The 16,998-nt window shown below is 41.5% G+C and overlaps 1 protein-coding gene and 1 long non-coding RNA gene across 2 annotated transcripts in view; one reads left to right on the top strand and one right to left on the bottom strand.

Annotated features, from left to right (window-relative positions):
- Positions 1–429: 429 nt before the first annotated feature.
- On the top strand, positions 430–3,344 carry LOC130907619 (uncharacterized). The gene is made up of 3 exons (XR_009061506.1): positions 430–720; positions 2,067–2,118; positions 2,434–3,344. It is a non-coding gene; the product is annotated as an uncharacterized LOC130907619 (long non-coding RNA).
- A 5,456-nt stretch (positions 3,345–8,800) lies between these two features.
- LOC130907614 (cytochrome P450 2K1-like) overlaps positions 8,801–16,998 on the bottom strand; it is a 36,927-nt gene continuing 28,729 nt past the window's right edge. The window contains exons 9-15 of the mRNA XM_057822910.1: positions 16,847–16,996; positions 16,621–16,781; positions 16,373–16,555; positions 16,172–16,310; positions 15,512–15,696; positions 10,105–10,246; positions 8,801–9,813 (exon numbers count right to left, since the gene is read on the bottom strand). Of these exons, the coding sequence (XP_057678893.1) occupies positions 9,620–9,813; positions 10,105–10,246; positions 15,512–15,696; positions 16,172–16,310; positions 16,373–16,555; positions 16,621–16,781; positions 16,847–16,996 (1,154 nt within the window). The 3' untranslated portion in view covers positions 8,801–9,619. The remainder of the gene's footprint in view (positions 9,814–10,104; positions 10,247–15,511; positions 15,697–16,171; positions 16,311–16,372; positions 16,556–16,620; positions 16,782–16,846; positions 16,997–16,998) is intronic.

Raw genomic sequence — 16,998 nt, forward strand, 5'->3', positions numbered from 1 at the left:
ACCATTAAAACGTGTTCAACAGTTTCATGCTCCCCGCAGTGTTTACATTTCCCATCTTTGTGTTTTACTATCCTATGCATTGAATCATTCAGCTCTGTGTGCCCTATTCTTAGTCGACTCAACACTACCTCCTCCCTCATCTCCTTCCCATCCCCACCTGTGACTGTATTGAGAACAAATGTCTCCCTGTTTCTTGTGCTTCCCAATATCCTTGCCACCTTTTTTGTATGTAACCCCTAATAATTGATTTCCTTTCTGCTTTACTCAGAACGACCCTCCTTTCTATCCCTGGTGCTTTCAGTGATTGCTTGGCCAGGATGTCCACCTCCTCATTCCCCTCAATCCCCACATGCGCCGGGACCCACACCAACTCCACCCCTGAAAAGATATCGTGAGCTGGTGGTCTAAGTCAATAGATACACTGTAAATGCTAACATTCAAATTAATTAAATTTGATAAGTGAACTAAACTCAGTTTTCATCAACCTGTTGTGAACACTACTTTTAAATAAGTAAGTAGTAATTTGGGGTTGGAGAACTTGCTTAACTTGATATATCCCAGTTAAGTCAAATTAGAAAAAATAATTTATTGTACCCAGTGTCCTTTGCGCGTTCTATCAGACATGCGCAGATCTGCCCTGCCTACTTTCGCGCTCTTTCCAACACCTTTCTCATTTATTTTCGCCATTGTGGGTTTATTTGTCCTCAGCACACTGATTTGGTAAGTAAATATTTTACTCTTTTGTAAACCGTCTATTTGTCTTGTTGTAGTGTAGTAGCCTGTGTGCTGCCAGGGAGGAAAAGTGTCAATTACATCAAATATCACCGCTAGCAAGCATGCTATACGACCGTGACAGTAACCTCATAATTTTCAGAAACAAATGTAGACTACAGTTTATGGTAGACTACCATTTATGCCGGCGTTTTGAATTCTTGGTGATTAAGTTGACAGACGGGGCTCGTAACGTTTTTTAGGCGGTGGGAGAGGTTTTTAAAACCGATTTAAAACAGTTACCAAGCGGTTTTAAGTTAGCTGGACCGAGGGGAGGTTCGCTTCCTGTGTTACCGAGCGGTTAAGTTAGCTAGACCGAGGGGAGGTTCGCTTCCTGTTTTCAAAATAAAAACAGTAATTCTATCGTTAGTGGGTGTTTTATTTTGTGAAAATAACAGGAAGTGCCTTAGTCACTACGGCCAGCTTGAGTAGCGCCGAATTTCCACGTTGTGGATCTAAACGGCTACTTTCTCACGTAAAAATGTTAGAAATGTCGATAAAGTGATTTATTTACAGAGTTAGTGCTAGAATTAAGTCAGCTTCAGCCTGTCTATTTCGGCTCAGGTAAGAGATAAATGCACACTCAGACTTTATGTACGCCAACGTAATCGGTTCTTGCGTTAGAGCAGTGGTCCCCAAACTACGGCCCGCGGGCCGTATCCGGCCCGCCTCCACATTTGGTCCGGCCTCCTGAACCCCCCCCAAATAGTGTTATCTATTTCCTGGCTTTTTTTCTGTGAAGAACCCAAACAGGGTTATTTGGTTATTATCTCTTTAATTAATAGTGTTATTATTATTCATTATTATATGATATTATATCATATTATATTATGTTATTATTTTTATTTTATTTTGTTGCGTGAAGAATCCAGAAAGGGTAATTTAATTGTGGCTTTCTGAAAAACAATACATTTTTACATTTAGGCACTGCTGCAATCGTCACACTGTTTCTGTTACAAACTGACCCGGCCCCTCATCAGAGAAGGGAAAGTCATGTGGCCCTCACAGGAAAAAGTTTGGGGACCCCTGCTTTAGAGTGTTTGTCATCTGCACTTCCATTTGCTTTTCTTCATGTGCAGTGCTCCCCCTCCATGTTTGATCAAACTGCACTGATAATTTGAAATTGTTTTAAAATGCATTAATCGCAAAAATCGGAGGACTAGATCACATTTCAGAGTGCAGAGATCACAGTCGATGCTATAACAACCTGGTGTGTTGAAGGTTGGTCATTTATGTGCCTATATTTTGAAATTGTTGCCTTAATTTTGTGTTCTTTTTCACCGTCCCCCAATCAGGCTGAAGCAAATGGTCAGAAGTCCACACATACCTCAGTCTCTGCAATTACAGGTATGTCTCAGACACTGATCAATGAATTATTTAATATTTGTATTTGTTGGGTTGGGATAACAAACATGCATTAATGTTTTTACAGATGGATTAAGAAATTAATTGTACATCTCAATTTGAATGTTAAAAAAATAATCAAATACATTAATTTAAAAATAACTCATTATTACACAGTTTGTGAATATTAAACTAAGTCATTGCAGATTTTAATTTGTGATTAAAAATAATTGGACATTTTAATTTGTAACTGTTAAGAAAAAATGTAACTTTTTTTTCAAACAAGTTCTCAATGCTGAAATTATTATGTCTTTTCAGGTCAACCAGAGCAGTATTCTCTAATGCAGGGGTCCCCAACCTATTCCACTAAGGCACACTGTGGGTGCAGGATTTCATTCTTACCAAACAAGATGACAACACTTTTTCCCCAATCTGGTGTTTTACAAGTGCAATCAGTTGATTGCAGTCAGGTGTGGCTTGTTTTAGCAGAAGCCTCATTGGTTCAACTGTCTCTGCTGGATCGGCTGGAACAAAAACCAGGACCCACAGTGTGCCTTGAGGACTGGGTTGAAAACCCCTGCTCTAATGCAGTGGACTCGTAAGTACTGCACATTTTCTGCTGGAAAGAGAGGCTACTTGCTTAAGCATTACCGCTTAAAACATGGATACCACACTCGGACATCCCTACTCCCCATGTCTTCATAAGGACTGCCTCTGCACATTTAAATCTTTTAATGCACTCAAAGTACACCTATCGACATGGCACTCTCAAAAAGATGCAGACAAAAGTGGAGAAACTGCATTTGACTGTCAGTTGTGCAACTTTGTGGAGCCTTGTTAAGAAGCAGACTTCTTTACCCATTTGCGAAGACATCTTAAGCTGAGGCAAATGGTTACTTGCATATATCAAGACTGTAACTTTCAGAGCACTGTTTATTCTACCTTCACTGCACACAAAAGCAGAAATGTGAAATGAGTTTGAACCATAGTATGGGTAGGACATTTGTGTCTAAATCATTCAATCCCAATAAAAGTTGCTTCAATCAAAAAAAATATTTTTAATGAAAGAAAAAGAACCTCTTGCTAAAATGTTTTTTTGAAAATCTATATTTTTTGAAATATATATATTTTTTTATTGACGTGTCACTTTTTTTGCAAAGCATAAAGTTTTAAACTTTTTTTTTAAAGTGGAAAAAGTTTTTGAAGGCACTTTTTTTCGATTGAATCATTTTGACACAAAGATACGATTTCAACGCTACTTCCGACATGTTTGAGTGGCAGGTGACTACGCCAATGGCATAAAAGCATGCAGCAAGAATAATGGCCACCAGAGCTCCATCGAGCCATCGGACTCTGCTCGAGTCCAAGCCGAAAATAGGGCACCGGTACGTGGGTGTGAAATCGGCATCTCACCGGAGTGCCTGCGATGGTATGGTGCGCTGCTGCTTAATGTCATTCAACAAAGGGAACTTCACCCGCTGCCCTGACGTGATGGTTGGCAATCGTGGTCCAACCGCAGTGTCGCGACACGCCGGTACGTGAGTGGCCGATGAGTGGCCCGACACTAGCCTGCCCAGTAAGCGAGTGGACTACCGGCGAGTCGCCGGCATCCGCGCCGGGAGCCCCCTTCGGGAGCCCCGTCACTTCAGCTTTGAATGAGTGTTGTGTCACTCGTGGGCCGTCCACTCAACAGCCGGCCTCCGCGCCGGGGAGGGGGGGTGATATCGGGGTCCGCCAGTGTGCCGAGACAGGGCACCGTACCATCGCGGACACTCCGGTGAGATGCCGATGTCACACCCCCCTACCGGTGCCCTATTTTTGGCTTGGACTCGAGCAGAGTCCGATGGCTGGATGGAGCCCTGGTGGCCATTATTCTTGCTGCCTGCTTTTATGCCATTGGCGTAATCACCTGCCACTCAAACATGTCGGAAGTAGCGTTGAAGTTGTATCTTCGTGTCAAAATGATTGAACTGAAAAAAAGTGCCTTCAAAATTTTTCCACTTCAGAAAAAAAAAAAAAAAGGCGTTTAAAACGTTTTGCTTTTCAAAAAAAGTGACACGTCAATAAAAAAAATATATATTTAAATTTTTTAAAAAATTGCAAAAGATTTTTTTTTCTTTGATTAAAAATAGTTTTTTTGATTGAAGCAACTTTTATTGGGATTGAATGATTTGGACACAAATGTCCTCTACCCATAATATGGCTCAAACACAAAAAGGATTGCTTCGATCAAAGAAAACGGTTTCAATGAAAAATAAAGTGTTGAAATGTGAATTTCTGAGTCTCAAATATTTTTTCACATTCAAACCTTTTTTTCTGCAATTGATTTTTTTAAAGTTACTTTTTCTTCGATTGAAAAAATAAATATATATATACGAATGACATACTTTTGACTAGAAATTAGACTTTTTTTTAGACGATAGAGCTTAATATGAAATTAGAATTTGAATAAAAATAAGACACATATTCTTGGTAAGATTTTAGGTTTCTGAGGTGTATAACTCCAGTACACGTTTTGCATGTACTCTTCTGGTGATGTGAAAAAAACAAGGTATCTTGTTCACTGTTTTAGGTGTTAAAGTGAAATTTGAATTTGAACTGAGTTGTGTGTTTTAAAAAGAGTTCTGTATTTTTATATTTATTTTATCACTGCTGCACAGTTTAAACCATGGGGCAATGTTGATTGTAGTTCGTTTTGATTACTAATATTGTTGGAGAAATCAGAACTGTTAGCTTTACCAGAGCTCAAGCTCATGTTGTAATGGGCCATCAGGCAATGTCCCACAATACGAACTTTCAAACTCAGCTCAAGCAGTGGTTGAAAGCAAATCAGTCTTGCAATCACTGACTTTTAAGTTCTTAGTAACGTATTGTATTGTTGTTTTATTGTAATCTTTTGTTATTTCTTTCCTTTTTGTATCTTTGTGTCACCTGTTTAGGGACTACAGATGTAAATTAGCATATACTTGCTACAATCTGGCATATTTACATCTTTTTAGATGTTCATCAATGTGCACTGTCTCTATTAAATAAATAAATAAAAATAATGGGCAACTAGTTTGTTGCCATGTCTTCAATGCTAAGTTAATGTCCTGAAATTATGAAAATAGGATCTCTCCTGTTAGTCTTTGGAAATCACAGGATAGGAGTGAACATTGATGCAGTTCAGGTATTATTCAGTAATTTCTGTCGCAAAAGGTTATCTTAGGTGCTTATACTGTACTTTGTATGAAGTGCAAAATGTTGGCAAAAGTGGGTTTATAATTAATCCACTGATTGTTCATTGATACTGAGAATTAACCAAACACTGTTCAGCCTGCCAGGAGCCAGTGTCTCCCATTAAATGCACTTTTGAGCATTTTAAAGTAAACTTTAATTCCACTGAGTTAATCCAATGAGTGTTCTCCAATTATTGTGTTTTGGGGGTCATTACTATTAGATAATGTGTTTTTAATAAAATTAGTATGTGCAGTTGTAATTTCTATTGTGGAATTCTTTTAGGTCAAGAAAATTAAGTTGACCTGAATATGATGGATGAAATGGAAAACTAAAGATAATTAATACACAATTATCACTTGAATACTGCACTCAAAAAAAAAAAAAAAGTTACTACAATCCAATTATTTGAGTTAATTTGAGTATTGTACACTCAAAATAAGCAAGTTACTGTAATCCAGTTATTTAAGTTAGTTTGAGTACTGCCAACTCAAAATAAACAAGTGACTATAATCCAAATTTTTTAAGTTAATTTGAGTACTGCCAACTCACAATAAACAAGTGACTATAATCCAAATTTTTTAAGTTAATTTGAGTACTGCCAACTCAAAATAATTAAGTTAATCAAATCTAATTCATCTAAGTCAACATAAATTAAAATTTTTAAGGCAGCAAGTTTGCATATTTTTTTTTAGTAAAGTCAACTTATAATATTTTACAGTGTATACTAGGGATGCTAGAACCAACTGACGTGGAAAACAGACAAGTTGTTCTCGCGAAGTGGTGGTGCCTCCGCCGGGCTTTTAAGCTGGTTGATGACGATTGCTCACAGCTGGCCGCTCCACCCGTCTGATGTTTGACCTGTAATCATGCAAAACTGAGGCAGGGCTCAGGAAGGAGGGGCGAAGGCCCGAACAGATTTAAGCACTTATTCACAAGAATTTTAAAGAGCATACGACAGGAGAAAAAAAGTCTTAAATGGCATTATTATGTGAATTAGAATCATATTTTGAGACGATTCGCCTATATACAACAATTTAGCAAAGCGCAGATGACGAGAAATTAGTCTTTTAATCTGCCGTTTAGCCACGCCTACCATTATAGGGCTTTAGCGTCCCCAACAGGTGGATGACGTCAGCGGTAGACTGGGCTCATCGGTTTTACTATTCAGCCCACTGAGGGGGAATTATTCAGAACGAGGAAAGCGCGCCGAAGAGAGCCGCAAAATGTCATTGTTTCTGTCTCTTTACTTCAATATTTTTACAGGATATTCTTTTTATCCAAGTATTTTTCCCCAATAGCTACATAAATGGCTTGAGAAGGACCAGTCAGCCCGTCAAGGGGGAACTATTCACAACGAGGAAAACGCGACGAAGAGAGCGGCAAAATGTCATTGTTTATGTCTCTTTACTTCAATATTTTTACAGGATATTCTTTTTATCCAAGCATTTTCCCCAATTGCTAAATAAATGGCATGTTCATGACAAATAACAGTCTTGTGCTGAATGGAATATGAAATAATAAAAATGCATTTATTCAGGACGACATGGCAAAATGACTCCATAATGGTCAAAACTGTCGACTTCACCTTTACTGTCGCACCTCCCGAAAGATATTTTAAGACACCTAAATCGGACATACGTCATTTCCCTTCCCCGGCTTCGGAGAATGTAAACAAACCAGAAGGCGTGACACCTAGCCGACATGCTAACCCGAACCAAGTGATGTTTCAAAGTCTTCGAAGCGGAAAATCACACATAACTAGCCTGGATTATTTGACATGACGACCCGGTTGTCGATTGTCTTTGCGGATCGGCAAACCGCCCGGCGGAGAGCAATTTACAGTTCGAGGGTGGCTGGAGTTGTTATACAGCTAACGTGCTGCTGCTAATGAGCATTAGGAGAGCTTTTTACATGCCTATCAATGATCAAACGTAAGTAGTCCTTTATTTAAAGGAAGTTTGTAGTGTTTACTTTGTAATCGCTGTATTCGTATTTGTCATAATACAAAACAAGATGTTTACTCACTTCCTCGTAAGTCCAATGGTCCCACAGTAGTAGGGCTTGGCCAATATCCACGGTGAATGGGAACCTTGTGAAACTCCAAAAAGGCGCATACGCCTCTCCCTCATACAGAATGATTTTTCTGCAGCCGTTTGGCTGGCGTGATGCGAAAAATAAACGTATTAATCCGCAAAATCAGCTGAATCTTTAGTCCTCATATACAACAGTACGGCTGTTTAGTGAAGAGGACGTCTTCTACTGTACACGTCACAGCGCCCTCCTCCTGAATGCAAGACCGAAGCCGGAAGTCACTCATTTTCATGGCGCGGGATTAAAAAAACTAAATAAAAATAGCGATCGCTTCCACACACATCCAAGCGGTCCATATCATTCAGGGGCATAAAATACCGCGTGTATTATGAAATAAACATGCTTTTTCGTGTCACAGGCACTTTAAGTAAAAAGCTATATTTTGCTACGGCGGGCATGTTGGATTTTGATCCTCAAAATTGTATTTTAGGCATTTCAGCGTCCATATTAAAAAATAAAAATTAAAAAAAGCTTTTACATTTTATGTAATATTTCAATATAATAACTTTCAGTCAAACACCATGGGGAAGAAGTGTTGGGTCATCTCCCTTGACAAGGACGCCATAGCGCCGAACAGGCAGTTCCTCACCCTCTTCACGTATGAGCCCGTTCTGGGAATGCTGCCCGCCATTGGAGAGACCGGGTGCTTCGTCATGGCCAAAGGCGGCGTCAAGATTGCCAACAACATGCTGCGCCACTTCTTGCACAGCCACAGAGACGTCTTTAGGCACCTGCTGGAGTTCCTGGCAGCCTCCGACCCAACCTTGCAGGGGTACAGGTGCCAGGAGGGGCACAGGCTCGTGCACACCATTTTGCCGCACATCAGCAGGTCCCTCTTCAACTGTTTTGGTGCTAACTTCTCCAAGGATATGACTTCCAAAGCGAGGACGTACAAGGCTTTAGAATGGCGGACCGGCAGAAAAGAGATGGCGAGGAAAAGAGACTTGTACAAGTCAAGGAAGCTGACCAGAAAAAACAAGGTACAGTCCAATATTCATTTGCATGCAATCGTCTATGTTTAATACTTTCTCACCTTCAATATTCAAAGCATTAACTGTCAAACTGCTGCTCATTCACTTTGATTATTTGCGCTGCCTTTCATACGCATTTTATATTTGTTTATTTAGATTTTATACTTGCAAGTCACTTTTGAGATTTTCATTTATAATGCACAGTAAAGGGAAATGCTCCAGTTTCATTGTACATAATAGGGCGATTCTATTCTATTGTATAATAAGTTTTGATTGTGTATACAATTTATTAATAATCTATATATTATTTATAGTTGATTCTGCATGTTTTCTTCAAGTATTGAGTTTCTGTTGTGAAAATTGAGTGATTTATTATCTGTTGAAAACTTGCAGTAAAAAAAAAAAAAAATTAAGTTGCTATTTTGGGCAAAAACTTGTACGATATGTTTAATTTTGCTATTGATCCTGAAAATATTGGTGATTATCTCTGCATTTGGTGATTTTTGTGCATCTAGTGTCAAATCTAAGAATTTTATAGCCATTTTTAAGTTTTGTTATACTTATATTAAAAAATTATCTGGATTTTATTGGGGAACGACTTTGAATTTTTGGATGCCGCTGCTCATGGAGACTCATATATGGCTAAGGTAGGTGCCTGTTATAGTTTTAGGTCAATAACAGCTTTAGTTTTGAATTTAAGTTTTTGAAAATAGGCCCCCTACGGATCGGCCCCGTATCCCGTGTCCTGTCAAGTATTATGAAGTCCATGCCTCAGCAACCCACTTCCCGCGCCAATATTTGAAAGTCTTGTACCACCCCCCCAACACACACACTCCATCTTCATTTAAGCTAACACGGTTGATCTTTCGCTGCCTTGCTAAAGGTTTTGAGTTGACACTTTAATATTGTTTTTAAGATCACAATAGTTCTAATTGGTCGTTAAATACAATTCATACACTGCCATCTGAGCAGGCATTCCGGGTCACTTCTGGAACACTTCTTTATAATTTTGAAGGTCACTTCCTGTTAACTTTAGATCACTTGTTGGTTTTGGGTCACTTAAAATACAACAACAGTATAGCATGCATTTGATCAGGAGGTGTGGACATATATCTATCACTGTCAACGGAATTGAAACATGATGAAAACACTTTCAAAATGCGTTTCATCGTCTTCGATTTTTTTTTTTTTTTTTTTACGCACAAGATGGAGGTGACGCAACGTCAGCCGGTCAGCCGGTAAATGGCGCGAAGTCGGTGCGGGGTGGGACCGAGCGAAAGGCCCACGCGGGGCGTTAGGTCCAGCCGGTCTTCCGGGACCCCCGCCGGGGGCCGGAAGCGGAAGTGCTGCAGGAGTGTGACGAAGAAGATGAAGAGCTCCATGCGCGCCAAACTCTCGCCCAGACACGCCCTGCGACCTGCGGGGCGACCAGCAGAGAGCGCCGTCTTTAGCAAAAATGGCTGTTTTGTTCTGCCACTCAACAATCCTCGGAAATATTCTATTTAGTGTTGTGCTCGAGACCGTGGACCGAGACACCTCAGGAATCGCTAGGATTAGTTTTGGGAGTGGAGACCAAGACTGAAAAAGGAGCAGGACCGAGGCCGAAATAAGACCAAAAGTACGAGTGAGTTTGAAACGAGACCAAAACAACATGAAGACGGCCAAAAACTAAATCATGTCCAAGACCAAAACCACGACCAATACCTACCCACAGAAAAGGGCATGAAAGCGTCGGGCTTGAAGAACTTTCCGTCTTGGTCCAGGAAATGCTGAGGATGGAAGGAGGCAGGCTTCTCCCATTGGCTCTCATCCTGATGGACGGACGTCAGGAGGGGGTGCACCGTCGTCCACTGTTGGGAGAAATCAAATATGCCTCAATAACTAGAATATTGGTCACATCTAGTGCTGCAACGATTAATCGATTAACTCGATTAGAAAAATGCTTCAAATTCTGCTGCTTCGAATATTTAATTAAAGTGGTGTTGTAATGGTTTGTTTTGAAAGTGTTTGCATTTAGCTTTATTGATCTGGGTGGTTACACTGCCCTCTAGTGGCAACAGTGAATATAACATAACATGGCTGGATTTTTTTTTTTTTTTAATAAACCTGTCAGGTTCAGCTGTTTGACAAGGAGAATGGTAGTCTGAGTGTCCAGTTGGTCTGAACAGTTTTAATGTTTCACATTGGAGTATGACATACTCCCATTGTGATCATTCAACGTAACTCATTTCTTAAGACAAGGCACCGAGCAGAAAGGGGTGAAGGAGATAGTACCTCCATAGTAGCTCCAACGACCCAGGCCGGCGGGACCCCAGCAATCCGGCTAGAAGGGCAAACTCCACACGTTCACCGTAGTCTTAACCCTTTTGTTGAAATTCGCCCCCCCCCCCCCCGGCCCAGACGCACCCGAGAACTGCACCAGCCAAAACAATTGCTGCTCCGCGTGCGCCCGCCGGTTATTAAGGTCAACAGCGATCAAAACGGTAAAGCGGAACAGAAACACTCAGGCGGGTAGGCAAGGTCACCCTATCACACGTCAACAAAAGGTTCCCGAGAAAAATGACAACCCTTTGTTAAACATTCAGTCTTTTGAAGGCTCTCGCGGGGCAGGCCGCGGGCAGGAAGAAGGGTGTGTTTGGGATTATTGTCTGTGTATTGGACAGGAGGATTCGGGAGTTACTATTGTCAGGGCAACGAGGGTTGTGGATTTTGCCACCTCAGCGTCAAAGGGGCTCTTAGAGTCTTGTCGTGTTATCAGTTGGATATCGGGCGTTCTCCGGTGCTCCTTGTTTTGGTACAGAGTGTCCCGCCATTTGTTCTGGACTGTCCAGGAGAACTGATTGCAAGAGTTGGTGCGTCATCTTGCTCATGTCGCACACGTTGAGCTTCTGTGATATGAAGGCCTTGTGTATCTTTTATTCCCAATATTCTGCTTGTTTTCCTTAAACTATGGTATAAGTGCTATTCATTTTATATTGGGTGTGTTACAGTAATGCAAACAGTTAGATGGTGCCTACGAGAAAAGGTACTATCTCCTTCAGGGGTTATGGGGGAACAGAAGAAAGGAAGGAGAGAAGACAGGAGAAACACAAAAAAAAAAAAATACATTGAACGCCTACACTAACTATGAATATGGGTGCTATCGTCAGCTAGAAGTATTTCCAGTTGACACCACGTGGGGGGCCTATTAACCAGGATAAGAGAGGGGGGGAGTCTAGAAGATAAGTGATTGGGAGAGGTGGAGTGTAAACAAATCAGCCCAGTAATCTAGAACCCAGTAATAGTGTGAATCCATTGCGAGTCTGAGCCCGCTTTCAGGTCGCTTCTTAACGGCTATTGACGGTGCTGGATATCCAATCAATTTGGACTGAGAGGGGCGAATGAACGTAAAGATGAGAATTTACAGCGTGTCCTCCCAAGATTAAACGGATTGTAAGCCTGTCGCAATATGCAATAATTCCATTTATCGAACGATAAATAAAAATGAAGGCGGTAATTTTTCCGCTGCGATTTATGGCCTCGCGTGCGTGCACGCGAGCGGCAGACGTGCTGTTAAAAGTTCGGATTCCTTGTTACCAACTGCGCAAAATGCATCTTCGTTCCAGGTCCGGCAAAAACTACCGCCGCAGCCAATCGTTCCCATTATATCCTATTATTCAACGTATACCGGCCGCGTCAGTGCTCCGGAGTGACTGCGGACCATCTCCAGCGCGCCGGTGTTGTTGACGTGTGGGCGCTCCCGTCAGGAGTGACATTTCACGCCGGGCGGCTATTTTTCAGCACAACAGCGGATATTTACAACGAAGTCCGCCAAAACATTGTTACCGACTTGGCTGCTACAAACAACCTCGCTTTGACAACGGACAGCTGACACGATGAATATTGAGTCAGGGGTCGCGTTAACCGAATATTTTCCGTCGTTGACTGTTTTTTTAAAACGGTGACGGAAAAAACTGAAGTCCATCTGTCATTTTGACAGGTTGCAATTCACACCCCTTGCCACAGGGTGGCGAGTGAGCATATTAATTAGCTATTGTCTCTCTTGATGCATGACGTCGTTGGCCTTACTCGGAAAAATGTCAAGGCAACTGAGTGTCCGAAGTTTCTTCAAAAAGCCCCAAAAGGACGATGGTGTTGATAAAAGTGGTGAAAAAAGAGGGACTGATGCAGTGGAGGATGAAGGACAAACAAGCAATCAGCCCTCGGCAACTACTGAGCAAGCAAGCGGCAGCAAGGAGGTCAGGAGGGAGTACAGAGTGTGAGACTGCGTTCAGGCCACAGCAGGTGAACTGTTAATTTTATTGTTCCATATTTAGCCTACCTACTGGCGCCACAGTCAGCCGTTTTTGTCACTGCGGAGAAAAAGTTACATATTCATCTGCTTGATGTGTAATGGCACGGTGTGGATTCTCTGTTAAGTTTGTTCGTACAGAATATTAATTAAAAATGAATGAAAACTAAATACTATTGAATATGTCATTATTATCATTTTAAAAATTTATATTAAGTGACAGGTAAAAATAGATTATGACCGGATTTTTATGACCCTGTCAGTCAAAATGACAGACAACGAAAAAGTCTAGCGCAACCTCTGCATTGAGTGGCAAATTACGAGCGCTGTGCTTCAAACTCGTCCTGTTTATGAAAGTCGATTGTCATATGCTGGTGTTGTGTAGTAATGAGCAGACGTGACTTCAGCGGCGTTTGCTAACTTTTTTAATGCACGCACACAGTCGATATCATGAAACAGCAAACTAGATGTGCTACGTCCCATGCCATTGGCTACGTGATACTAGAGTGATTATGGGACACGTAGTCCATATACTACGTCGATGAATTCTAAACTGTCATGACTGAATGAAAGTTAAGAAGGCCAAATCAAGCCATACCAGTGACTATAGATAATGTTGCAAATATTGTTAATTCAGTATGTGACACAGATGGATTGGGACCACAAATAGGATGTCTTGCTCATGTAGTAAACCTAGCTGCTAAGAGAGCTGTAGCAATCAACAGTGTGCCCCACCTCACTTTACTAACAGCAGGGCCGGCCCAGGCCAATTGGGGGCCCTAAGCAAAAAAATTAGGGCTGCAGCTATCGAATATTTTAGGAGTCGATTAATCGATGGACTAGTTAGTTTGAATAATCGAGTAATCGGATAATGAACATGGAAAATTAAAACACCTGAGCTGAGCCTCAAATGATATAATTTTTTTTTTTAATGAGGATCTGTGTACAACAAAAGAACAATTGGCTAACTTGGATGGAAAAAGTCTGCTAGCTTAAATGCTATAAAATGCTCGAGTTTTATTTTATTTTATTTTTTTTACAATGCTCTTAACAAGCGGTTCAGACACATATTCCCACACAACGGCTAAATATACCTACAAACTAAATTAAAATGCATTAAAAAAACATTCGCTCAAACAAAAACTTAGCTTATGTTGGTCTTAACAGGGAGCAGTTGGATTCAGCCATGCGAAAAGAGGCAGACCAGAGGCCAGTGCATCCACACTCATCAGTAAAATTAAATGCAAACACTTTTAAAATCAACCATTACAATGTCACTTTAATTAAACGAATACTCAAAGCAACAAAATTTAGTTCGAATATTTTTTTCTAATCGAATACTCGAGTTAATCGATTAATCGTTGCAGCACCAAAAAAAATGCAAAGGGGCCCATATTTTTGGCCCACCATTTCGTCACAGTGTACTGTGAAACCCAAACATGCAATCCAACCCATATGTCCATATTTTGTATATTAATCAGATTTTGTTGCACTGTATACTTCAAACTTTTCACCCCAAATGATTGTCAGTACTTACAGTAGATAGCGCCAAACCTTTTTTTAAAAGAGGAAAGAAAGAAGTTAAGGAAGAACTTTTATTTTTTTAAGCTTGTAATCAAGTATCAAAACTCACAAAAGTCCAATAAAGCAAACTGCAGTAAACAGAATATAAATTAAACAACTGCCAGATGGAGGGCCCCCTAGTGGTCAGGGGCCCTAAGCAGCTGCATAGTCTGCGTATAGGCTGGGCCGGCCCTGCTAACAGTAAAGATTGTTGTCAGCACTTTTATAAAAATGTTTTTCAGATCAGTAAGAAGTAAGCACATAAATAATATGCACTTAAATGCATGTTTTTATGATGGCAATTTAATTTTTGCTCGTTAGCAAAAAAAAAAAAAAAAAAGAAACGAAACAACAACAAAACATTTTTTTTTTTTTACAGGGCATTAAATGTATTGAATCAGATCGAAAATCGTGTCCCCCGTATCCAAAATCGTACCAAACCGCGACTTAACTTTATCGTTGCATCCCTATGGAACGCAATTGCAGAAGCTTATGACGGGAAAAGTTTTCATTTGCCTTTCTTGAAAAACACTTATTATTTATGCTGTGTTTCTGTGCGGTATGAATATTGTGGTCTTTTACTGAAGAGGCATGGTCTATTGTTTTTAGTTGTGATTTCTTAAAAATTATTTTTGAATTTAAGAGTAAATATTTAGCGCGTTTAAATGGGTGTACTTGTTCTATTAATATACAGTATACTGTATTCTCACTGTGTTATTGTAAATGGTTTTTTTTTTTAATTTGGGAAATTAGGGGGGCACAATAATATCGCATATCGCAATAATTTATGAGATAAATTACCGCACACTAAAATTTGTTATCGCGACAGGCCTAACGAATGGAATATCTAACGTTGTTCATGGAAGGCATTGAGTTTATTTTGTTTCACTTCATTCTTAATTGTAGTTTAGGAAGCTTTTTTTGTCAGAAATAATGAATGCTGCCCTGCGATTGGCTGGCAACCGATTCAGCGTGTACTCTGCCTGCTGCGCGTAGTTAGCTGGGATTGGCTCCAGCACCCCCGTGACCCTTGTGAAGAAATAAACAGCACAGCAACTGAATGAATGAATAAATGCCTTGGGGGATTTTTTTCGCAGGTCAGAGTTGAAAATCAATTGGAGTGAATGAAAACAGAGTTGAATGTGCCGTTACAAATGAATAGTGATTGAATTTCTTTTTTTTGCCAGAATTCTATGGATTTTGTGCTTTGTAACATTTACCCAGAATAAAAGACAAATACTGTATGACGTTTCCAACACACCTTTTGGATGAAGAAGCCCCGGAAGGTGACGTCCCGGCTGGTCCGGTGAGGCAGCGCCATAGGCGCGATGTCGGCCAGTCGCTGCGTCTCGTGGATGACGGCATTGGTCAACGGCAAGTTCTTGCGATCCTCCACCTGGACCTGGCGATCTCCGATGACGCATTTCAGCTCCTCCTGGACCTTCTCTGAGGGTTCCCATCAATAAAGTACACTAGTTTAGCAAAACGCCATTGTGTTGTTCAGTGTTGCACCTGTATCATATACAGTACAACCGGCTGCGTGGTATCGTTCGATGACTGGCGTGCAACCAACGTGGGCTTGGCGGCCATGTCGGTAGAGGCGAGGTTCCCATCAAATTCAAAGCATTGACATTAAAATGAAGTCATAACTAGCTTATTTCTCAACTGGGCTTCAAATGGTTCAGAAATCTTCAGGTGATTTCATTTCAAAGCAGAAAGATGATTGGGCGTCTGTCATCACGGAGGGGCGATAAGGCCTCCAATTTTTTTAAGGTGGTGTGCATGTCTGGCCACCATCCTGGGCAGGGGAACTGGTTGTTGGAAACTAAATCTCAGCATTGGTGTGCGTCATATTAGCGCTGCACCGGTACAGGAAGTTGTTTCATTTGGGATATCTACTTGCTCACAGGCGTGGGCTCACCTTGAATGTGGGGGTACTTGGCCATGAAAAGGAGCGCCCATCTGAGCGTGGTGGAGGTCGTTTCCGTGCCGGCGGCAAACAGGTTTAAGACGGTCATCAGCAGGTTGGGATCGTGGAAGTGACCCACGTCGCCAGAGTCCTGCCAAACAAAATTGAACTACCCATATGGAAATGGTGAATTTTTTCTGGATGGGTCGTGACCTCCAACTGTCGCTGGCGGATGAGAAAGGCGTCCACCAAGCCCCGGCTGCTCCGCGGGTCCAGCGTGTCCTTCAGACCCCGGATCAGTTCGGCGGCCTGCTTCCTGTTGGCCGTCGCCAGTTGGCGAAGCTCCTCTCTCGCCGAGGAGAGCCACTTGCCCAACCACGGGTACATGTTGTACAACTGGCCGAGAGCAACGTTTTTTTAACACGTGTGCGGTCCCGCATGGTCGACGGCGCTCTCCTTACCTGCAAGGATGGACCGCCCAGTATTTGAAAGCTTCTTCCGGCGCGCTGCACCATGCTCACGAAGGCGGGGTCATCGTACTGGAACCTGCTGCCGAACACCAGCGAGCATATGATGTTGGACACCGCGTAGTTGATGGGCTCTTGGTTATCAAATGCTTCATCTGAAATTGTTGACGCAAATGCAGACATTAGAAGACCATCAGAAGGCATAGAAGAAGACCATTACCTTTGAAATTCCTGAAGACTTCCAAGAGGTGCTGACACTCTTCGACGATTTTGTCCTCACAAGCTTTCCTCCCCATCCCGAAGTCTTTTAAGTTGCTCAGAGCGAAGCGACGCATCTCCTTCCACGTGTCGCCGTTGGTCATCACGACTCCT

This window comes from Corythoichthys intestinalis, chromosome 19, assembly GCF_030265065.1.
Source record: "Corythoichthys intestinalis isolate RoL2023-P3 chromosome 19, ASM3026506v1, whole genome shotgun sequence".
NCBI lineage: Eukaryota > Metazoa > Chordata > Actinopteri > Syngnathiformes > Syngnathidae > Corythoichthys > Corythoichthys intestinalis.